The following is a 24,685-nucleotide window of genomic DNA, read 5'->3' on the forward strand; positions in this document are numbered from 1 at the left end:
GGAATAAGAGCCTCCGGAAAAGGGCGCTTTTTCCGGAGGATCGGGGCCAGTGTAGACGCTCTTTTCCGGCTTTTCTAAAAGCCGGAAAAAAGCGGCGGACATTTTTATTTAAATGCCGCGGGGGATATTTAAATCCCCCGCGGATTTCCCTACTACGATAGCTGAAATTAACATGCCCTTTCCGGAAAAGGGGCCAGTGTAGACGAGCCCAGGGTGTTCAGAGCCCTTAATGAAGAATAGTATTTTAGTTTTAAATATTATTATTCCATTACTCATCTTAGTTTAAGATCCAAAAATATATGACAGCAGGACAGTCTGTATATCAAACAATGTTGATCCAAAGTAGGGAGGTAAAATCCTGTTTAATTAGCTAGCCAGTTAAATAGGGCACCCTGCAGGCAAGGGCTGCTCCAGACTCGATCGGAGCAGCCTCTGCCTGCAGGGTGCCTAGGGCCACTGAAGACTGGGGCTGCTCCAGCCTTGGATCCCCTTCCTTCCGGTTAATCTTAACTGGTAAGCCTCACCTGGTAAGGGTGAGGTTTAGTGGTTAATCGGCTAACCTTCACATCCCTAATTCAAAGAGGAAATTGTTTAAACCCAAAGGGCTCATCTAGACTATGCAGAAGATTCTAAAGAGACTATGCAGATTCTGCAGGAATTTGCATATCTTCTTCCGATTTCACTTTAGAAAATGAAAGTAGTCCAGACGCGGGGTTTTTTCAGCAATCTCCCCCCTCCCCCCGAAAAGCTGCGTAAACCTCATTTTTTGAGGAAAAGCGGCTTTTTTAAAAAGGGAGGGGGTGTTGCCAAAAACCCCCCGCATCTTGACTACTTTCACTTTCAAAAGTGATATCGGAAGAAGATATGCAAATTCCCGCAGAATTTGCATATCCTCTTTCAAATCTTCCACATAGTCTAGATGAGCCCAAAGTGAACAGATAGAGCAGTATTCAGTCAAGGAGCATTAATGGAGAACACGGAAAACAAAATAGTTCCTAACCCCAAAAGGAAGGGAAAATTTAGGAAATAAATCTCAAACTTCACACACTCTTGTTCTGGCCATACACGCATGTAACAAATATTGATGCTAACGATTACATGTGTATGTTGAGAGGAAAGAATATGCATAGATATGAGATATAGAAGTTAACAGTTCACAGACAATATATGCAGAACATTCCCAAAGAAGACTCTTGTACAGAAGGTGATTAACATTGTAAGTCATGTAGTCAAATTGGATATTTTCAATTAATATCAATATAATATCTTCTAAGGAGCTGACAACTGATGTTAGAATATGTCTTTCTCTTTGAAAAAACATTGCCACAGTTTAGTTTTGAGAGCCTCAAAGGAAATAACTGCTTTTCTGTCTCCTATACCTGTAGCCTGTGCTCTAAATAGCTTATCTAGCACGTGCTTAGAAATAATCTGTGGGAAAAGCACCTTTATCAGCCATAGTCCTAGAAATGTTATCTTTTTTAAGATTTTTGGTGTTATGATAATTTGCAGACTGAGGGTATATAAATATTTACATCCCAGAGACTCTGTGGCTCAGAGAATTGAGCTCTATGATGTTTCTATGGGTAGGACCAGCCTGGTCTGGCACCCTCGGGATCTGAGTGGTCCTGAACCATGGAGTTTGCCGGACCAGGGGAGGTCAAGACTCTCCTCCCAGCCCTGTTCCCTGCTGCTAGCCCCATTGCCCCCAGCCCTGTCAGGACTGCGCTTCCATCTGGGCTCAGGGCTGGGCTCCTCACCACCGGGGGGCACCAGTTCAGGCTGCTTTCCCAGCTCCTGGCCATACTGCCTCTGGCTGGGCCAGGGCTCCACTTCCCACTGTGCTGGCTCGGTTGTCGCTGCACTCCCTGCTGCCTCTGGCCAAAGCGGGGCTGCGTTCTCGGGTGCCAGCCCTGCTGCCTTCAGTGCAAGCAGAGCAGCACTCGCAGCTGGGACAGTGCTCCCTGCCACCAGCCCCAAACGGGGCTGTGAGCCCCAGTGTGCCAGCCCCACTGCCACTGAGGCTGCACTCCCCACTGCCAGCCTAGCTCCTGAACCTGGCCAGCCAGGACTCTCTGGTCTAGCAATATCCATCCGCCTGGACCATGGATGTTGCTGGACCAGAGACTCACGAATTTTAGAGGTTTAACCTGTATTTCCAGCCCTGTCAGGTCAGTACACATGAAGCCATAACTACCTGATGGATTGGTGGTCTATGTGAATCCATTGTTGGTATCAATCTGTTCCCAGAGACTGCTCCCCACATTTTAAGTGATATGGTCTAACAGCACTGACATAGGTAACAAGGGGGTCAATTTTTGTCTATCTCAGAAAAGCCATGCACTGGATGAGCATGAAACTACCTTATCTTGCATAACTGGCTGGATAATCATTTTCAGAGAGTAGTTATTAACGATTCAGAGAGATGCTGGAAGGGCATAACAAGTGGGGTTCCGCAAAGTTCTGTATTGGAACTGGTTCTGTTCAATATCTTCATCAATGATTTAGATGATGGCATAGAGAGTATGCTGATTAAGTTTGCAGATGATACCAAGCTGGGAAGGGTTGCAAGTGCTTTGAAAGATAGGGTCATAATTCAAACTGATCTGGAAAAACTGGAGAAATTGTCTGAGGTAATTAGGATGAAGTTTAATAAGGACAAATGCAAAGTACTCCACTTTTAGGAAAGAACAATCAATTTCATACATACAGAATGGGAAGTGGCTATTTAGGAAGAAGTACTGCAGAAAGGGATCTAGGGTTCATAGTGGACCATAAGCTAAATATGGGTCAACATTGTGACGCTGTTACAAAACATGCTTCTGGAAGTGTTGTGAGCTAGACCTGAGAAGTCATTCCTCTGCTCTGCTCTGCACTAATAAGGCCTTAGTTGGGGAATTGTGTCTGGTTCTGGTCACTGCATTTCAAGAAGGATGTGGAGAAATTGGAGAAGCTCCAGAGAAGAACAACAAGAATGATTAAAGGTCTAGAAAACATGAGCTATGAGGGGAAGACTGAAAGAATTGGGCTTGTTTAGCTTGGAAAAGAGAAGATTGAGAGGGGACATGATAGCGGTTTTCAGATATCTAAAACAGTGTGACAAGGAGGAGGGAGAAAAAATGTTCTCATTGGCCCTCTGATGATAGGAGAAGAAGCAATGGGCTTAAATTGCAGCAAGGAAGCTTTTAGGTTGGACATTAGGAAAAACTTCCTAACTGTCAGAGTGGTTAAACACTGGAATAAATTGCCTAGTGAGGTTGTGGAATCTCCATCAGTGGAGATATTTAAGAACAGGTTAGATAGACATCTATCAGGAATGATCTAGACCAGGGGTGGGCAATAATTTTGGGCAAGGGGCCACTTCAAAAATTTTTCAAGTGGCCCCAGGCCACCTGGAAGGGGAGGGGCCAGGATGCTTCTAAGCTACCCACTCTCAGAGCATGATTGATCTGAGGGTGGGAGAGCCCCTTTGCCCCCCCTTTCCACTAGGCACCCATATCGTTGGCAGGGCGGGAAAAGGCTTCCCACACTCCCCCCACCCCCAGGCCAATTAGGCCCTGGGGGTGGGGGAACTCGGGAAGCCGCCTCCTGCCCTGTGAGGAGTGTACAGCGTTTCAAAGTGCCGTATGCTCATGCAGGGTGGGGGCAGGGTGAAGGAAGCTTCATGTAGCTCCCCAGGCCCTTGCAGGGCAGGGGTACGGTGTGAGGAGGCTTTGCACTCCCCGCTGCCCCCAGGCCAATCAGGGCTTAGGGGCAGGGGAGTGCGTGGCATCTCCTCCTGCCCTGCAACGAGTGCGCAGCACTTTGAAGTGCCATGTGTTCCTCACAGGGCAGGAGGAAGTTTTGTGCGCTCCCCCACCTCAATGCCCTAAATGGCCTGGGGGCGGGGGAGTGGAAGGGCCTCCGCCGGCTGGATCAACCCACTTGCGACTGGCTAAGGATGTGAATGATAACAAGAAAGGTTTCTACAGGCATGTTAACAAGAAGAAGGTGATCAGAGAGGGTGTGCGGCCCCGAATGGATGAGGGAGGTAACCTAGTGACAGATGATGTGGGGAAAGCTCAATGCTTTCTTTGCCTCTGTATTCACGGACAGGGTGGGCTCCCGGACTAATGCGCTAAGTGACACAAGATGGGACGAAGATGGACAGCCCTTTGTGGGAAAAGAACAGGTTAGGAACTATTTAGAAAAGCTAAACGTACACAAGTCCATGGGTCTGGACTTAATGCATCCGAGGGTACTGAGGGAGTTGGCAAATGTCATTGAGGAGCCTTTGGCCATTATCTTTGAAAAGTCGTGGAGATCGGGAGAAATCCCAGGTGATAGAAAAAAGACAAATGTAGTGCCCATCTTCAAAAAAGGGAAGAAGGACGACCCAGGGCACTATAGGCCGGTCAGTCTTACCTCAGTTCCTGGAAAAATCATGGAAGGGATCCTTAAGGAATCCATTTTGAGGCACTTGGAAGAGAGGAAAGTGATTAGGAATAGTCAGCATGTATTCACAAAGGGAAAGTCGTGCCTGACCAATCTGATTAGCTTCTATGATGAGGTAACTGGCTCTGTGGACATGGGAAAGTCAGTGGATGTGATATACCTTGACTTTAGCAAGGCTTTTGATACGGTCTCCCACAATATTCTTGCCAGCAAGTTAAGGGAATGTGGATTGGATAAATGGACGGTAAGATGGATAGAAAGATGGCTAGAAGGCTGGGCCCACCGGGTAGTGATCAATGGCTCGATGTCAGGATGGCGGTCGGTTTCTAGCGGAGTGCCTCAAGGTTCGGTTCTAGGACCAGTTTTGTTCAATATCTTTATTAATGACCTGGATGAGGGGATGGATTGAACCCTCAGCAAGTTTGCGGATGACACTAAGCTAGGGGAAGAGGTAGATATGCTTGAGGGCAGAGATAGGGTCCAGAGTGACTTAGACAAATTGGAGGATTGGGCCACAAGCAATCTGATGAGATTCAACAAGGACAAGTGCAGAGTCTTGCACTTGGGACGGAAGAATTCCAAGCATAGTTACAAGCTGGGGACCAACCAGTTAAGTAGTAGTTCTGCAGAAAAGGACCTGGGGGTTACAGTGGAGGAGAAGCTGGATATGAGTCAACAGTGTGCCCTTGTAGCCAAGAAGGCTAATGGCATATTAGGTTGCATTAAGAGGAACATTGCCAGCAGATCCAGAGATGTCATTATTCCCCTTTATTCGGCTTTGGTGAGGCCACATCTGGAGTATTGGGTCCAGTTCTGGGCCCCCCACTACAAAAAGGATGTGGACGCATTGGGGAGGGTCCAGCGGAGGGCAACCAAAATTATTAGGGAGCTGGAGCATATGAATTATGAGGAGAGGCTGAGGGGGTTGGGTCTGTTTAGTCTGCAGAAGCGAAGAGTGAGGGGGATTTGATAGCAGCCTTCAACTTCCTGAAGGGAGGTTCCAAAGAGGATGGAGAGAGGCTGTTCTCAGTAGTGGCAGATGGCAGAACAAGGAGCAATGGTCTCAAGTTGTGGTGGGAGAGGTCCAGGTTGGATATTAGGAAAAACTATTTCACTAGGAGGTCAGTGAAGCACTGGAATGATTTACCTAAGGAAGTAGTAGAGTCTCCATCCCTAGAGGTGTTTAAGTCTCGGCTTGACAAAGCCCTGGCTGAGTTGATTTAGTTGGGATTGGTCCTGCCATGACCTTCTGAGGTCTCTTCCAGCTCTATGGTTCTATGATTCTATGACTTGGAGGACCAGATCTGGCCCACGGAGGCCCTTTTGCCTACTCCTGATCTAGACAGTGCTTGGTCCTGCCATGAGGGAAGGGGGGTGAACTTGATGACCTCTCGAGATCCCTTCCAGTTCTCATGTTCTGTGATTCCCTAGAAATGCTACATGTGAGTCAGAGCTCAGGCAGATTGGTTGGGGCAATATAAGACATTTTACTGATGCTTTGGAGGTCTTCATCTTCGAATTTGGCACTTTACACAATCACTAAATTTACTGCAGAGGTTGAGAAAAGCTTTCTTAAAGAGCAGCAACTGTTTGGAGATGGTTTTCAGTCTTTACTTAAATAAAACATTTTAATTTTAATGTGTAGAGTCTCAGCTGAACTATCCATTTTGTGGATTAGTTCAACTAAATTTCATAGGTGTGTTCAGGGAAAAGGGATTCACTTAAAAGAACAGGCAAGAGTATCAAGACTGTAGTATCATCAAAAATAGATAAATTTGGGATCTTTGTTATTTAGTTGTCTGTGGTAAACATTTAAATGAACTCATTCCCTGCTGTGAAATGAGCCATGCTAATTAGCAGGGAATTTTTTTCCCTTCTACATTCTGTGTGGAGGTTTTCTAGTTTGGTTATGCTCCAGTGTTATAGCAAGCAACTTGGACAATCATAAGTCACATCCTTTTTAACACCTGTGGAGCTTTTAAATAGGTTAAATATAATTGAGCTAGCAGTGAAGTGGTTTTTAGTCAGTTACAGAGAACAAGTAAGCAAAATAAGCACTGAGGCCACTAAGGTTTTATAAAATAGAAGTAGACTCCTTTTCAGGTTAAAAAATGGAGACTATCCTACTTTTGACTGGACAGTATTAGAGAAGAATTTCCTTGGGGAAATAAACATGGCAAGGAATCCTTATGGAAAGAAAAAAAAAGTTGGTATGGTCTTGAATATTCAAGTAACGTATCAATGCGCTCTTGACTACTGCATGTCTAATTTGGAAGGTTTCTATACTGTTGTACGATAATTCACTGCAGGAACATGTATCATGTTGACCTGAATGTGTTACAACCTTCAAGGGAAATTAACTTGAGTTCCTACGAAAAAACAGAACAAAACTTTCTATCATAATGCATTCTGAGGACCACACCTGCTCCGCAAAGCTCATTTATATGAATGAAATGTCAGGACAAAGCTGGGCAGGCAATTGCATTTGCTGGAATACCTGGTATATCATTCAGCTGTGGAGCAATTAACAGACATGGTTTAGTTTGTTCCCAAAACAGCAACTTTCTAGTAATCAATCTGAATTATTTAAAATGAGAAAGGAAAGACCACCGAGATTCTAATCTTGAAAAGGACAGCCTTTATCAAGTACATGTTCATCATGTCCATATGGGGGTGGAATAGACTGCCATATGCTCTAACCATTCTGGCTGTTTATTCAAACCTCCTGGGTAAACAGTTGCTTATGTCCAATACAAAATATTTGATTACTTCCATGGGTTTTCTTTGTGCCACAAATTAAGTTAATGCAACGTTATTCCTCAGTCTGACCGTGGCAATGGAAAGTAATGTAAAGGTATGGATTTGTGGTTGAGGCAGAGCCGTGGAGAGATGACAATGCCTCAGGCCTTTGCTAATTAAAATGGGCTGGTTCTTTCCTTCTAAAGACATGTTATTTCATAGGAGAGGATCCAGAAACTCGACGACTGCGAACTGTCAAGAACATTGCTGATCTGCGACAGAACTTAGAGGAGACCATGTCTAGCTTACGGGGAACCCAGGTTTCTCACAGGTAGTGACATGAATTGTGTCTTTATTGAGCAGTGAAATTACTATTCTTTTTATATTACATGTCCTGAGTCTGGCTGGGCAAAAATGATGAATGCTGATAGTGGAGGAATTAATCTGGCTAAGCATTTATTACGCTTTTTTTTTAACACTGAAACCACAGATCCTGATCCTTGTTTAGTATTTATCAAGATTTATGAAGAGTAAGTGATAGTGGGGCAGGGAATAGGATGGTTGTATACAGAACCTCAGTCATAGAAAGAGCAATGCTTGTTAAGTGCGTTAGGTGGTGTTTGAATAGAATTGTGCAAAGGTTACCGTTTAAAATGTTACTTTGGTTTACTTATGAGTAACTTTAATGCATTTCCCTCCCCAGATCTATAATACTCTGTTTAAACAAGCAGGTGAACTGTGATTGACCTGCTTGATAAAGTGCATAACTTGAATTCCTAACTGGACTTTGGACAAACAAAGCTTTATAATAATATTATTAGTGATGCGTATGTACAATTTTTTTTGAGTAAAGCAGTGTTTAGAAATCTCCGGTAATATTTAAAATATGCTCAAGATAAGCAAAAGCTGTGATTACGTTTGAACATTCTGTGAGGCTGCTGTTTAAATATTCAGCAAGAGGCTTAGGAGACTATGAGATCTGCCCATATGAAGGACCTGATCCTGTGAAGTGTTCAGCTCCCACGGTGTCAGTTGACTCACTCTGTTGAACCCTTCATAGGATGAAGCCATAAATGAGCTCAGCAGATGAAGGTTTGTAGTTTTGCCAAGTTATGCCATTGCCTGTGCCTGCACAGATAAACTCCCAGTGCATCTACAGTATTTTCCTTTTAAAGTCTCGATTAAAGTGACAGCTCATTATGATTTAATTACTGTAACCACAGGATACCTATGCCTACTCATGCTTGTGCAGGATTTCTCATGCTGCAAGTAGCCTGAGCCCATTTAGTCTATTTTAGCCAGAGTCCAATATAACTGAGGGTGACAGCCAGAAAGGAAATTGGGATTAGTTTGGGAGACGGAATCTGCAGCTCTCGAAGAGGAGAAAATAGACAGCTCATATTAGCTATAAAAATAAAGTGTATATATGAGCCTTAGGCAATATATTTAATGATCATGATATGAAACACATTTGAAAATCAAAGTACTGTGTAAATAGATATAAAGTCCTCAAGTTTGGGAAAACATATGAAATTAATTTTTATATATCTATTTTTCTCTTTCATTCTTCATTGAGAGAACATAAATCGAGAATTAGCTAACTTGAATATCTCCAAACTGTTAGCGTATTTTATAAAGGTAGATAGAAAGGAGACAAGGGATAATAAAAATAGCTGCTCAAAGTAAAAAAGTGGTCTTTTAATCAGCTTAAGCCTCCTACCTGGAATGGTGACACTATCAACTATGGACTAGGCTGGACTGAAAAAAGGAAAAAATGAGCTTGGATACATTGGGAAGAACCAATACCAAACATTAATAAACATATAAATAAATAATCCTCTTTTACTCCCCAATGCAATATTGATGGTCTGATTAGGGAGACGCTTTATTTTAAAGTAGTGTTGAGGTGTGGTAGATACATTAGGAAATTTGTTTTAGGCAAATAGTGCATTTGATACCTTTGCCGGTATTTGGAAGTTACGTTCTTTTATGATGCATGAAACAGAATTGCCTGAAATCTAATGTTTCTATACAATGTCAGTGAAGACTAAATCAATTGTTTTTTTAAGCACATTGGAGACCACGTTTGACACCAATGTCACTACTGAAGTAAGCGGTCGCAGTATTCTCAGCTTGACTGGAAGACCAACACCTTTATCCTGGAGACTTGGGCAGTCTAGCCCCCGCCTTCAAGCAGGTGATGCTCCGTCATTGGGAAATGGGTATCCCCCAAGAGCCAATGCAAGCCGCTTCATCAACACTGAGTCTGGCCGTTATATATATTCAGCACCTTTGAGGAGACAGCTAGCATCCCGCAGTAGTAATGTTTGTCACATGGACATCTCAGACAAGGGTGGTGATGAAATAGATCTTGAAAGCATCAGCATGGATGCCACTGGCTATATGAGCGATGGTGATGTTCTGGGCAAGAATATAAGGACTGATGACATTACGAGTGGGTGAGTACAATTAATTTGGTTCTTCAGTACCGTGCATAATGGAACTCTATAGTTTTCAGTCTTACACTGTTACTTTAAATGACTACTTAAAGGTTACAAATGCATTGTGCCCATTGTTCATGAGAATTTGGAGTGCAAGCATTCACACTTGAATGAATGTTGACTAGAATGTTACTCATGCTCTCTTTCTTTCTGTCATCCTTAAATGACATTCCTCCTTCATTTGGGTGACATAGTGAACTTCAGAAGTTTCTGTGCTTAGTTCTGATACTGAATCTCTTGATGCCAGCCTGAGCTAGAACTCTTACAGGAAGAGACTTTTCCATAGAATCTTGGCATCTAAGGTTTAGACTGAACCTCAGATTAACAACATGTTTGAAAATGGTAGGGGATTAAAATCCCAACTTTTTTCAAACTTCGACAGACTTTCTGTTTAAGTTGTAATCAAAATTTCAGGTGAAGGCAAAAGAAGGAAATTGTATTTTAGGTGAATTAGGGTGCGTCTACCCTGCACTGTTTTTTTCTGGAATAACGGCTGTTATTCTGAAAAAATAATACTAGCATCCACACAGCAGCTGTGTTATTTTGAAAGAAAATCGAAATAACGGAGGGCTTTTTCTGACATTGATAAACCTCATTCCATGAGGAATAACACCTCTTCTGAAAAAGTTCTTTTGGAAGAGTGGTATGTGGACACTCCACTGCTGCTGGGTCAAAATAGCTCCTCACCAGGGCCATTTTAAAGTTATTCCTCCCTCGTGCCTCCTGGGGCTCTACATTGAGCATCCACGTTAGGGGGGAGCCTGCCTTAGACTAATTTTGAGACTTTCTAGTAGTATGGACGCTCTCTTTCAAAATAAGCTATTCCAGAAGATATCTTCCAGAATAGCTTCTTCCTAAATAAGCTTGCAATGTAGACGTACCCTTAGTCACCTTATTTCTAGTAAATCTTGGAAATATGGGCACCATAGGTTCTTTTTACTGGGGCCTTTTTCAGAAAAGCCTTCATATTCAGTAAATCACTTACTGAATCGTGTGCTTAATTCTTCTTGAAGTTAGTGGGATTTTAGCATATCATTAAAGTTAAGCACATGTTTTAGTGTGTTCCTAAAAAAGAACATACTCATGGATCTGCTTAAATGCTTTTCTGAATTAGGGTCAATGTTTGTCTGATGTTTGCTGCAGTGTTCATTGTCCCCGCTAGATGGTGAAATTGTGGTATTTTTACATTGCAACAGAAAGAATTTGCTGTCTGTGTCTCCCAGTGATCACTCAACTTACAGTAGAAAGTCCATGTGTTTTCAGATCACCAGAAGTTTGTACTTTTACCTTTCGGTGGATTGGGGGGGTGGGGAATTTAATATGTAAGATACAACTTAAAGAACAAGTAATAGATGAAAAAGGAGGAATTCTACATGATGGACATTTATTTAAACTGTGCAAGATTTTAAGTCAATATTTTAGCATTTCTCTAACATTTCACTAGAAAATTCATTTGTATGTAACTACATCAACATTTACTTTGTTACAAATCTCATAGTAATTGATCTGAAAATGATGAGTTTTCTATATCCAGTCTTTTCCTTTTTGGGCAACATTCTATCCTTTAAAAATATCTTTAATCTTTTTTAGTATTGCTTATAATAACGGTAGCTTAGTCCAAAGATTTTAGAATCTCTTATTGAAACATCTAGAATACAGCTGTTTGTTTTGTAGTAGGCAGTCATTATTATGCAACAAAGTTCAGCAAATTAAACCACAGGGGACCTTAGAAACATCCAGTTCACTCTGTTCTACTAGAGAGTTTTGGAAATTTTCTTTTTTCCTTTAGGGATTGTATACTAAAGAATCCAATGGGAAAGGTATTTGGAGGAGAAATAGTGAATTCTCTGTTTCATATAAGGAACTATTAGTTGCTAGAATACAAGAACACCCATTCCTAAAATCATCCATGTTTATACAAAATAAAACAGCTTGTGCTTTTGTTTGCAGTGTTCATTGTGCTAAAAGTTACCACTCTGTTCTTGACACAAATGACCTTCACCCAAAACTGGATTTTAAAATTGGCTGGAAGAGAGAGAAAGTTATTTTGACTATTGCTGTGGTCATTATAAAAGACTTAGGGCAACAATTGTGTGAGTTGTGGAATGATGAAGGAAAGGGATGGTTTTAGCTATATAACTGGGAGAAGTTCATTCTCATGTGGCAAAATACCCCCACATAGAGAGAAGATGGTCATACCAGTACCACCTTAGCTGCATCTGAGCCCTATGTTGAGAACTTAATTGCTGCGTAGGTCTTGTGCTGGCCCTCTGAACACCTCATCTGTAGCAAGTCATGGACTTTGAAAGGTGTGGACCAAGGTTTCCCAAAGTGTGGTCTGTGGAGTCTTGGGGCTCGGTGAGAAAATATTAATGACATTTGCATGACCCGGTTATTTTGTTACTAATTTTGTTTTCTTGAAGGAAAAAAAGGAATTTATAAGCAACTAGGGGCCCCCTGCTGGCTATGTTCACCAACCCCCCTGTCCGGGGGTAGGCAGCCCCAGTTCTCCCCCCGGTCACTCGGGAGAGCCAGGTCGAGGTGTAGCAGCTCTGGCCTGCCCTGGGTCTCCCCACTCCAACTGCTGGGGCAGGAGTTTGGGCTGGACTAAGGCTGCGGCTGGCCCGGCTTTCTCCCTCTGGTCACCTGGGGGCTGGGCAAGACCAAGGCCACAGCTGGCCCTGCCCACTCCCTCTCACAGGGAGGGGAGGTGGAGCAAGAGTGGGAGGAGGGAGATGGGGGCGAAGCATGTGGCGCCCAGTCCTCTCCCTCTGGCAGGGAGCAGGAAGAGGGAAAGGTGCGCGGTGCCCAGCCCTTTCCCTCTGGCTGCAAGGGGGAGGCCACAAGGTTCCAGCCCCCCGCTAGTGAGGGGCAAGGCTGTGCAGCTCCCATGTGCCCTTTCCCCCAGACCACCGGCAATGCTGCACATGTCCTGCATGCCCCCTCTCCCCACCCAAGGCTCTGCGACTTCCATGCACTCTCCCCCCCAACCCACTCCCCGTGAGGATCTGTGGCTTCCGTGCACCCCCTAACCCCTGTGAGGCCATGTGTCTCCTACACCCCCTTTCACCCATCTGAGACCCTATTGCCCCATGCCCTCCTTCCCCACACCCAAGCCCCTGCGCACCCCCACCTGAACCCACGTGCCTCCTGCTCACACACCCCTGTTCCCCCTACCATAGCCTCCACAAGGCGGTGTGGCTCCTGTATGGCCCCCAAGCCTTGAAAGGTTGTGTAGCTCCCGTGCCCCAACCCGAGCCCCCACAGTTCCCACATGCGCCCTAACCCCCACCCGAACCCCTGTGGCTCCTGCACTCCCTCCATCCCCCCACCTGAGCCCTGAGAGGTTGTGCAGCTCCTGTGCACCCTCCACCCAAGCCACCGCAGCTCCCCCACACACCACCACACCCCTCTTCTGCCACCCGAGCCCCCGAGAGGTCGCTCGGCTACCGCACACCCTTTCCCCCACCTGAATCCCCACGGTTCCCATGCACTCCCACCTACCCAACCTGAAACCGTGCAGCTGCCATGCGCTCCCCCAGCTCCCGCTCATCTCTCCTCCCCCGCCCTGGATGGCGGAGGAGCTGTGCGGTTCAATTTAAATTCTGGCAGCCGCCCACCCATGTGCCAGATACCAGAAGGATGCTTAGGGGCCAGCGGCATGTCGGGGAGAGGTTAGTGCCAGCCTATGCAGTGTGGAGCCAATAGGGGATCATGGGGGTGAGGAGACAAAATAATGCTGTCACGTGGCCTCTTCCTGGAGCAGCGGGGAGGGAGGTAGCAGCATGCCCCGGGATCCACACATCTGATGGCACCCACTGCCCCAGGCCTCGCCTGGGCAGGTTTGAGAATGGGGGAGGCCATGCGGCTGAGGGCGGAGGGAGGGGCTGCGGAATGTGGAGTGACACATGGCGTCATTCTGTCGTCTCACAGGAAAAACCTTTTTAAAGTATAGTACGGATATACAAGAAATAAAAATAGAATTCTAAAACTTTGGCTAAATATGTGGGTACCTATTGAATTAAAAATTGTGATATTTTAAGGGCTCTGCTATGTTTTCAGGATCCCGTAGGGGCCCTGTGGCTGAAAAGGTTTGGGAAACCCTGGAGTGGACAATAACACATTTAAGGCAAAAACATCTATTCTTTCAGGTTATACCTGCTAAGAAGTAGAGTAGGCTTTTCTAGTGGAAAAGAATGACTTTCTTGGACTAACTGTGGTTTTTTTCCATCATTACACCTTTCTCACAATATAAATGAGCCTATCTGCAGAGAACTGTCATGTGTTCTGGGCCATGCTTGTCAGTCTATTGCATAGGACTCCAGCTAACGTTGTGCTCAGGAAGTTCATTTTTCTTTTATCCGAACCGAAAATGGTCTTCCACAGAATCATAAGCAGATATTGTCAGTTTCAGTTTTTTCACATTCTAGAATTTCATCTTACAAAAATAGACAGTAATTATGAAAGACAAGAATAAAAAAGGTGTAAGGGCCTGGATGTCTGTTTCCAGAGACACTAATGGCTGTATAGTTCTCCACATATCATTTGTTACTTTGTCATCCTGGTCAGCCTGTTCTATATAGCAATGAACCTGCTGAAGTCCAGAAATGTAACCCTGGCCTTCAAAATGTTGAGTAACAGTCTATAATGGATTCACAATGCAATACATATGAAATAATAAAATAGATTACATTTTGGTTTTGCCAAGCATTTTTCTTATTGTGTGCATCTCAGCATGAGTGCCAGTGGTAGTATAACTGCACAGCGACATTCTGTACTCAGCAAGAGTTCACATGTAGTATTGGATATTGGAACTGACTTAATTGAGGAAGAGAGAATATGCGACAGGATTCTTATCTGCTGCAATTGTTCAGAGTGCTATGGGATTTTTACCTTTCACAAGGACAGCCAATCAAAGATCAGAAGCATGGCTGTATATAAACAGCATTTTTCTTTCTAACATGCGCATCCTTAATATAGGGAGTCATGTTGTTGGCTGCCCTGGCTGACTAAAAAATACTTTTATTTATGTCAGCACTGCAGAGTCAAAAAAGGAACAGAAGAATGACATGGACTCTTTTCTGGACCATGTATTATTTTTTCAATGGTTAACTAAGTCCCAATGACAGAATCTTTATTATTGGTGATGTCACAGCCAGAAAGAATAGGTTCACTTGGAGATAATTATCAAGGTTGAGGTTTGAGAGTTGAGGGGAAAACTCTCCCATATTTACTTATAAATGTGTGCACATTTGAAGTTCGAACAGTATCAGAGATAATGAGTACCACACAATGCTGATTTTAGAGATACTTTTCAGAATATAATCATATGGGTTCATTGGAAGAGAGGTAGTCCTTCAGTGATGCCAAGACCAATTGAAGAACATGAGCTTGATTTTTTTTGTCTCAGAGGTGAGGGTCTTTACCCATAGTGAACCCTACAATGTTGGATTGCTCTCTTTGTTAAGAAAAGATTGTTTTGTAACCTCAGTGTTATGAGTCGTCTTCCTTGATGTGAGTGGATTTGTAGCAACAGAAAATAGAGCAGGATAGCAGGGTGTCTTAGTGGGCCAAGGGTAATATAGGATTTAGAAGTGAGAGAGCTTGTTTGTAAAGACAGTATTGATGTGGTTTGCTCTTTAAGATAAGCTGGAGGACAAATGAGCCCAATGCTTCCTTAAGTTATCCTAAGTATGCTACAGAATGTAGAAAACAGCACAAAAAGGCATTTATAGCATGAATAGGCCTTTATTAGTTGGTATACATTTCACTTTGTCATTTTCCAAATTGCTGCAATGCCGTGGTTTGAAAAACCTTGGATCTATGTTTTTATTGGCAAAATGATAGGACAGGAAGCCAAAATATTTGTTACAGCCAAAACAAATCCAATAGCCAAGATAAATTATTTTAGCCCTTGGTTCCTGAGGCTTTCTTTTAAATTCAACAGGTCATGGGAAGTTCCATTTTTCCTGCCTTTCAGTTCTGTTCAAGAAGGGTTCTGGCAGAAATTAGTATTGATTGAATAAGGTTAGAAAGAGTGCCTTTCTTTATGGTCTGATCCAGCAGAAAAATATCTGTGGTTTCCCAAACCTTTGCTAACCTAACTCATGCTGGGTCTGCAGCAAGCTGTCCCATCCAGGTGAGATATTATCTTCTTTCTTGAAACCAAAAAGTTGGCAAATCAAAGAGAATTTGAATTTTCCTGGAGTGGGGAGCAAAAAATGATCCTGTATCATGCTCCCCAATTTCTTAACTCCTAATGGCTGTGTAGCCTTAGGCTTTTACAGGCCTAGATATGAAATAATTCCTGTCTCCTTAGTAGGAATGTTAAAATGTGTTTGTTTTTGTAAGAGTGTAACCACTGAAATTTTCAGCGGTTATATGTTTATGGACTGGAGGGCAGGCAGGAGCTCTTTAATTGGCTCCCCCGCGAACACTGGCTCCCATCTTCTCCTCTTCTACCCCCCACCTCTGAATGAGAGGCAGCAGCATGGAGAGACACAAGGATCTCACCTCTCCTGCCCGCCGCCCCCCCCCCCCCCCCCCCCCGTGCCCGTGTTCCCTCTAAGCTGCGGATTTCACAGATGATTAATCAGCCCCGCCCAGTCAGAAGCTCAGGGTTCCTTGACTGGTCTGGACTGATGAATCACTTGTGAAGCGGTGCTTCCGAGTAGCTTAGAGGGAGCACTATCCCCCTCTTCTGCCTCTGTGGGGGGCAGTTTCTTGGGAACTGGCACCCGCGGGGAGCCAGCTTAAAAGCTGTGTTCCTAATCTGCTTCCCTAAGGCTATGTCTAAACTACATCCCTCTTTTGAAAGAGGGATGTAAATTAGATCGAAATTGCAAATGAAGCCAGGATTTGAATTTCCCATTCTTCATTTGCATAATGGCGGCCGTGCATTCTTTCAAAAATGGGGATTTCGAAAGAGAAACAGCTGTCTAGACGCCGTTCTTTTGAAAAAACCCAACCCCTTTCTCAAAGATCCTGTACTCCTCAAAAAAAAAATGACATGCCCTAAGTGTGTAGCCCTACCAATTGGTCCAGTTGGGCTAATCAATCCAAAAGGGAGGCACAAGAAGTTGTCTGTGCTTCTCAGTGAATTCCTGTCTTTCTACTACATAGGACTCTAACTTCCTATGCAGCTCTGCTTTCCTGGCTTGTCTCTGGTTTGTGCTTCTCGCCTGTTGCCAGTTATTTTCTTCCTGTCTTGTTCCTCATCCCTACCCTGGTCTCTGGCTCTGACCCTTGGCTTGACTCCTGATTCTCACTCTATTGATTATCCTTGGCTTGACTTTTGGCGCTGAGCTTTGGTTTGACTCTGATTCCTGCTGTAACCAGCCAAGTCCTAGTAGTGACACTTCATCCATCCCTTAATTTTGGTTTAATTGTCAAGAAAGAGCAGTTTACTCCCAAACTCCTTTTTTCTGGGGTATTCATTTTCCTTCCATTTATTTATGTATGAATTTATATTTGTGTTCGTACACATGTACACATGTATTGTGGGATGATCCCGCTTTGCTTATTTGAGGCTTTGCGGTCTCTAGTGATCTCCCTACAAGGATTGTCAAGTGAGGATTTAATGGTGAGGTGGAGGGAGGTTCAAGGAGAGAGCAGGTTGAGAGAGTTTGGGAATTCAGGCCTTATGATGGCCTACTGTCACCAGAACTAAACAGGGCCACAAATGGGGAATAAGGAATGGCATTTTAGCTGGCAGTTTGTCTGTCTGGCACAGGGTCCTTGGAAGAGATTTATGTACATAAACTACATAGGCCTAAAGCAGTCACTGAAGCAGAGTTTTATCACAAGCTGAATATTAATACTCTGTGCATATAGTATAGCAGATAAGAGTGAAGGAGGAAGTCAGAGAGAGGATGAATTTACTTAAGTGTTGAGTAATATAAACTAGATTTTTATGCAACTCTGATGCCTCTATCAATTGATATTACAATATGTTTTCATTGCCAGTCTAGTTATTGTCTGGAAGATATCTTAGATTCTGAAGGATGTGGGTTTTTTTTTTTCATTTGCACTTGTTTGTCTGCCCTTCATTGGGGTTGAGGTGAGCAATTTTCTTGGAGGAAGAAAACAAGGGCTTATATATTTCACAACTTAAGAAAAAAGTTCTTGTTATAATAGTTGCTTTCTTAGCTGTTCTCAAAATGATTGCTACTATAGATGATGAGTGGCTAGCAAGAGGTAAGAAGAGAAGAGAGAATGAAGATTAGAATAAGAATCTATTTCTAGCAAGAGGTAAGAAGAGAAGAGAGAATGAAGATTAGAATAAGAATCTATTTGACTTGCAATTCAGTTGTCTTTCCTCAGTATTTTTCATTGTTTGTGTAATTCTGGCTACATTTATACTACAGTTGAAAGTTGACTGAAGCTGGAGTTGATGTACCTTAACTTGAGTTACCATGGGGTTTATGCCATGGGGCGTTGATTGGAGAAACTTTCCTGTCAAATTCCCTTATTCTTCTTGTTTGGGGTAGAGTAACAGGGTTCACGGAAGAGCAATCTGCATTGATTTGGCAGGTCTTCACTAGACCTGTTAAATCGATTGCTAGTGGATCGATCTCAGAGCATCAGTCCGGGCTTTAGATGTAGCCTTTGAAATTCTCTGTTTCTGATGGCACTAGAAGCCTAGATGTTGCCATTTAGCATGAGAAGCCTGTTCCAGTACTGTATGATTTAAGACAGGGAGGGGAAACCTCAGGTCTGTGGGCTGGATGCGGTCCTTGGCTTGCCTAGATCCAGCCCTTCAGGCTCGTGCCCCCCTTCCCCAGCATAGGGGAGTCAGCGCTGATGCTCTAGCCCCTTCCCCCCACTGCTTCCCACAAGGCTGGAGCACAAAATCTACCTGGCTGGGCTCTCCTAGGCTCTGGTGTGCGAGGAGAATGTGGGGAGAGTCTTTCTCCTTATCCATCAGGGGACACAGGAGAGAGGTTTTTTCCCTCCACTTCTCACTTGTGTGCGGCACCCGACTAATTTTCCTGTTGGTCAGTGGGCCCCAACTCAAAAATGTTCCCCACCTCTGATTCAAGATCTACATTCAAACTTTTTGTTGTGTATTCATACAGTTCTGAATCTTTGGCTTTCTACATCTTACTATGTGTACATGGTAGTTCAAATGACTCCCCAAATTAGAATATTAAGCCTTGGTCTATATTACAATATCTATATTACTACTTACTTACTATCTTCCACACCCCTGAGCAACACATTATGTTGATCTGACTTCTGGTATGGACCATACTATGTCAAACCTTAAAATTTACTTCTTCAGGAAAAAACTCAGCAAAAATGTCATCATTCTTCCAGAAAATTTAATAACCAAAAGCCTATGCTCTGAAGACCCAATCCAAATGCCCTTGAAATCAAATATTTGTCTTTCCTTTGACTTTGGGGACCCTAAAATGGAATTGACCTCTGTGTCATGCAGAACATTTTGGTTCTGATTTGTGCTATATCTGTGTAAACTATGAAAGTAACGAAGGATGGGGCCATGTCTGTCTTTGGCTACGTCTACATTGCGCTTCCTTGCACAAGAGCATATGCAAATGAGGCACGGCAATCAATATCGCAGCGCATCATTTGCCTACTTAATGAGCCGCCATTTTGCGCAAGGGGCTTTTGAGCAAGAGCCATTCTGCCTGAAATTTTGCATATGTTCTTGTGCAAGAGAGTGCAGTGTAAACATAGCCTTTGTGTCTTCTATAGAGCTGAACCCACTTCTGGCACTCAACAAATAATAAATAAAGATAATAAGAAAATGGAGTATAAGCCATCAAAATCCTGCATCCAAATACTCCTCATCTTTGGGGTGTTTAAAATGCAGATATGTATCAAGGCCCAGATTTTGAAGTATGGACCAAATTGCAATGTTATGGCCCATTCAGGGCAATATGAAGTCTGTACCCTTTCTCATACCCATGCCCTGCACCCTGATTGATTCAAATTAGTTTCAGTGGATTGATCATTTCATTAGACACTGCAGATTAAATGATTTAGCATGCATGACAGGTCTTAATCTAAGTATGAATAATGAATAAAGGTGAAAACTACAGAAATAGGCATACCATATATGGCTGCAATATGCCAGCATGATGAATAATCATTAGAATGTAGCTTATTTTACACTTTCTCTGAATGTGCTATTTGTTTGAACTTCCTTGTCTAGTTGGAACAGGCTTCTTACAATTTGATCCACAGTACAACCTATGAAGTTGGTGGTTAACTGATTTTTCTTATAACCAGTGCTAGTCCGAAGAGTTATAAGTAGACACAGAACAACTCGGCCTGCTTTCAGTGGCCTTTATGAAATGGCATTAGGAAATTCTGACTCCTCAGAGAACTATTATGATATCCAGTTTTGGATGTGGGGGATTGTGACTGTCTCTGTGCAATAAAAATGAAAAGACAAAAATAAGGTAGTATTCAAATATAAAGTAAATCATGTCCTAAGAGCTGAGCATAAAAAGAAAAAAAGTCAAGTATTACATTAAAAAGCTATACTAGGGGTGTTAATATTGCCCGTGTACGCACACAAGTCAGCAAATGTCAAAGTTAATGTTGTATACTGAAACATTAACTCTGTCTCTTGTGAATAATGACAGCTTTTAATCAGTTCTGACATACTACTTCAAACGTAACACAATTGGATATCATAGTGCTTTTTCTACAACTCCAGGGCCCATTCCCAGTTGCCTGAAGGTATAGTTCTTACCAACAACAATCGATCCCTAGGGTACAACTACACTGCAAAGCAAAACCTCCTGAGTTTTAGAACCTGGGTCAGCTGACTTGGGCTGCAGGGCTAAAAATAGCCATGTAAACATTCCTGCTAGGACCGCAGCCTGGATTGAGACACCCTTCCTCCTTGCTGGGTTACAGAGTCAAGGCTCCAGTCTGTGCCTGAATGTCCATGGTACCATTATTAGCCCCGCAGTCCAAGCCCCATGAGCTCAAGTCAGTTGACCTGGGCTCTGAGGCTCAGTGCTGAAATATTTTTCCTTTGCTTTTTGCAGAGTAGACGTACCCGTACCATGGGACTACACATTTGGGAAAGAAGTACACCAAGTCATAAATGTTTGCAGGATCAAACCCATAAATAACTTAGAGTTACACAACTGCTCAACAGTCAGGAGTAGGAATGTTTTAGCCAGTAACAGCCATCAAATCCTGTTCATTATGAGGAAGAAGGCCCCACAAGGTACCCTTGTGGCACCTTGCTTCCAGCACCCATGTGGGTTTTCTGCTTCTTCCCTCTCTGGTCCCTGGTCAGTGTAAAGGAGTGGGGAGAGCAAGGGAGAGGCTGTCTCAGATTTCCCAGTTACCATCAGATTGGCACTATGCCATAAAACAGAGTTTCAGGGTTTCTCCAGCACCCATTCACACCAACTCTCCCAGGATTCCTCAGTAATTCCTCTTTTGGGCTGGCCCACAACAACTCCCTTCAGGACTGTGGAAAAGAAATGGCTTTGTCAGAGCCTTTGGTTGTGGTTGTAAGCTCATAAGCCAGGGCCTTACCCTAAGCCCCGTTTGACTGTGAACTGTTGCGAAATAGTGTCCTACCTGCCCACCACCCTTGCAGCTCCCCTGCAACTGGGTTTCTTCCCCTTCTCACTATAAGGACAGAGTGGGGAATATGCTGTAGTGTTTCAGCTTTGGAAAAGGGAAAGGGAAAGTGATAATCAGCTGCAGTGGTTTCAAAATGATCTGGACAAATTGGAGAAATGGTCTGAGGTAAACAGGATAAAGTTTAATAAGGACAAATGTAAAGTGCTCCACTTAGGAAAGAACTATCAGTTTCACACATACAGAATGGGAAGTGACTGTCTAGGAAGGAGTATGGCAGAAAGGGATGATAGAGGACCACAAGCTAAATATGAGTCAACAGTGTGACGCCAACATGATTCTAGGATGCATTAACACAGGCATGTCCAAAGTCCGGCCCGCGGGCCAATTGCGGCCCGTGTTCCGGTTTAATACGGCCCCACAGGTAATTTGGCAATATCTATCTTTTAAGACCCCCAACGAATCCATATGTATTGAGATGAATACATTGTAAAATCTCAGTTAATGCCAGTTGGTCTAAATCAGTTATAAATATATTTGGACACAACATGTATACTTGGTGTTATGTTCCTGTTCATATTTTTTGAACTTAAAAGTTGACAGACAACCTTTATTACCAATAATATGTAATGTACTTTACAATGTTCCTGACATATATTTCAGCTTCCTGGATTTTTTTTCATCTGGCCTTCAAATATGAAAGGCAGAGTGATTTAACACCTGTTTAGATTTGTGATCCATGTGACGAAATGAAAAGTATGCCGTTTGCAATAAACTTTGCATAAAATAGTTAATTTGCATTTAATTTTAATGGTTCAAAGAATGTCAGGCAAAATGGTCGGCCCTCACGCATGTTCACTTCATCAAATCTGGCCCTCTTTGAAGAAAGTTTGGACTCCCCTGCATTAACAGGTGTGTTGTGAGCAAGACACAAGAAGTCATTCTTCCGCTCTACTCTGCGCTGGTTAGGCCTCAACTGGAGTATTGTGTTCAGTTCTGGGCACCGCGTTTCAAGAAAAATGTGGAGAAATTGGAGAAGGTTCAGAGAAGAGCAACAAGAATGATTAAAGGTCTAGAGAACATGACCTATTAAGGAAGACTGAAAAAATTGGGCTTGTTTAGTTTGGAAAAGAAAAGATTGAGAGGGGCATGATAGCGGTTTTCAGATATCTAAAAGGGTGTGAAAAGGAGGAGGGAGAAAACTTGTTCTCCTTGGCCTCTGAGGATAGAACAAGAAGCAATGGGCTTAAACAGCAGCAAGGCAGGTTTAGGTTGGACATTAGGAAAAAGTTCCCAACTGTCAGGGTGGTTAAACACTGGAATAAATTGCCTAGGGTGATTGTGGAATCTCCATCTCTGGAGATATTTAAGAGTAGGTTAGATAAATGTCTATCAGGGATTGTCTAGACAGTACTGGGTCTTGTCATAAGGGCAGGGGACTGGACTCAATGATCTCTTGAGGTCCCTTCCAGTCCCAGTATAATAGGATTCTATGAAGCCACACCAGAATGGAAAACCAGATCAGGCAGCAAGAATGGAAAGAGATGCATTGTGATTCCTGGTGGGGCAGGCCTCTGGTTCACTCCCATCAACTGAGATCTATAGTATCAAGTGGCATTTCCTATTGTGGGCTGCTGCTTGGTGCAAGAAGAAACTGAAAGGCAATTAATCTCCACCTTTCAGCTCTTTCTTATGTGGATCTGTAACAAACCCTCCTGCATACACATGTAGGTGTAACCCACACATCTTCTGGGTGTGGTGAACTGCCCCATTCTGACCACTTACAGAGAGAATGAGTCTGCTCTACATCCTTAGCTAACAGCTAGCTGGCTTTTAGCTCATGCATTAGAGGCTCATGCACTAAGTTCCAGAGGTCCCAGGATTGACTCCACCTAAAGATCACCCTGGGGTCTGTTGGCATCACATAAGCACTTGAGTGGGGATTGAACTTGAGGAACTTCTGCACCAAAAATACAAGTTTAACTTCTCCTTTAGCTGTAAGAAAGGACCAGCCACTAGAGGGAGATGCAATCACATACACTAAACCAGAGGATTGCAACTCCTATCATTTACAAATATAGATTGTCTGCATTGAAGAACTAGATACTAATGCAATTGAAATACAATGATTTGTCTGTTAATTGTCTTTTTCCTGTTTTTTTTAAATGTATTTTTCTTCAAAAAATTAGCTGCTTTTCCTGATAGCATTAAAAGGGAGAATGAGATAGTGGGTCAATATATCACTTGCATAATGGCTTAGGTTTGAATAGTGCTTCAAAGGGGAACATAGGGCAAACTCCCCTTCCCTGAGAATATTACAGACCATAGCAGAATTAGCAAAGGGTGGCTGTATCAGTGTCTGAAGTGATTCTCTAATCCCAAAACGGGATTTTGAACTAGGGTTCATGTACCTTTTTACGGTCCTCTGATCCCAAGAGAGCCCTGTGAAACACATTTTAGAAAAGGCCCAGTGCTACTGCTAGTGTGACAAATAGCAAAATTCCCACTAACTTTGGTTGTGCATCGGGACTGTGACTGCAAAGCATGTAAACTATACATCTCATATCTGCAAGCACCAAATCTCTTCCTGGAGATGATATACTTGATACCCATTTTTCTAGCAAAGGGAAAATCATAATATAGACTATCACCAGCACATCTGTGGACTTTATAATAAAGAGTGGACCCAGGAGACCAGGGAAGCAGAACTGATCCTAGGCCCCAGCTGAAGTTACTAAAAATTGCTACCATGTGAAGGCTGTACAGTGGCTTAAGAGAAATGTGTCCCAGTTCGGTTCCCAGTGGAGAAGTATCCTGGAGAAATCTGCATTTCACAGAAACCAGCTCCCCCATTAGTTGGTTTTCCCAGGACAAAAGGGTCAAGTTGAATTTGGCATGGAGGAAGAGGCCTCCTTGGGGGGAGCTACTGCTTCCACTGCTAGTAACGTAAGTATTTTCCAAGTACTCAGTTTCTCAAACTGAACTGTGAAATTCGTTCATGAGATTGTATTACAAGAAATTGCCTTTGTCACCTGTCTCTTTGATGGCCCTCACCTCCTTTGCAACCCCAAGCCATAATTGCTGTTCTGAAGAATGCAGGGCATGCCTGGGGGACACAGGACTTATTCCATACTCAGAGCTTGCTTTCTCCCTCCTCCCTTCCCCCGCAAGTCCAGCTGTTTTGCACAATCTAATTAGATGTAAAATGAAATGCCTGCTGGGTATGAGTTGGTGTGATCCTGAAAGGAAATATTTGGATTGAATGTTGAGTATTTTGGCTTTGTAACAAGAAGACCATGCTGAAAAAGCTCAGATCCTGAATGCCTTCACCGAATTGTTGACATTTATGTGAATCCCAGCTTGGAATTTAAACCAGTGACAAAACCCAAACTGACCTTTCTTGGCTCGTTATTTATTTCTTTATTTTTTAATTTGAAGTC

General features: G+C 43.2%; 1 protein-coding gene across 12 annotated transcripts in view; it reads left to right on the forward strand.

Annotated features, from left to right (window-relative positions):
* NAV2 (neuron navigator 2) overlaps positions 1 to 24,685 on the forward strand; it is a 696,386-nt gene that overhangs the window by 544,045 nt on the left and 127,656 nt on the right. For all 12 annotated transcript variants that reach the window (XM_075927729.1, XM_075927722.1, XM_075927724.1 and 9 more), the window contains 2 exons: positions 7,393 to 7,501; positions 9,240 to 9,629. In XM_075927729.1, coding sequence (XP_075783844.1) covers positions 7,393 to 7,501; positions 9,240 to 9,629 — 499 coding nt within the window. The remainder of the gene's footprint in view (positions 1 to 7,392; positions 7,502 to 9,239; positions 9,630 to 24,685) is intronic.

Source organism: Pelodiscus sinensis, chromosome 4 (genome assembly GCF_049634645.1).
Source record: "Pelodiscus sinensis isolate JC-2024 chromosome 4, ASM4963464v1, whole genome shotgun sequence".
In the NCBI taxonomy this organism is placed as follows: domain Eukaryota; kingdom Metazoa; phylum Chordata; order Testudines; family Trionychidae; genus Pelodiscus; species Pelodiscus sinensis.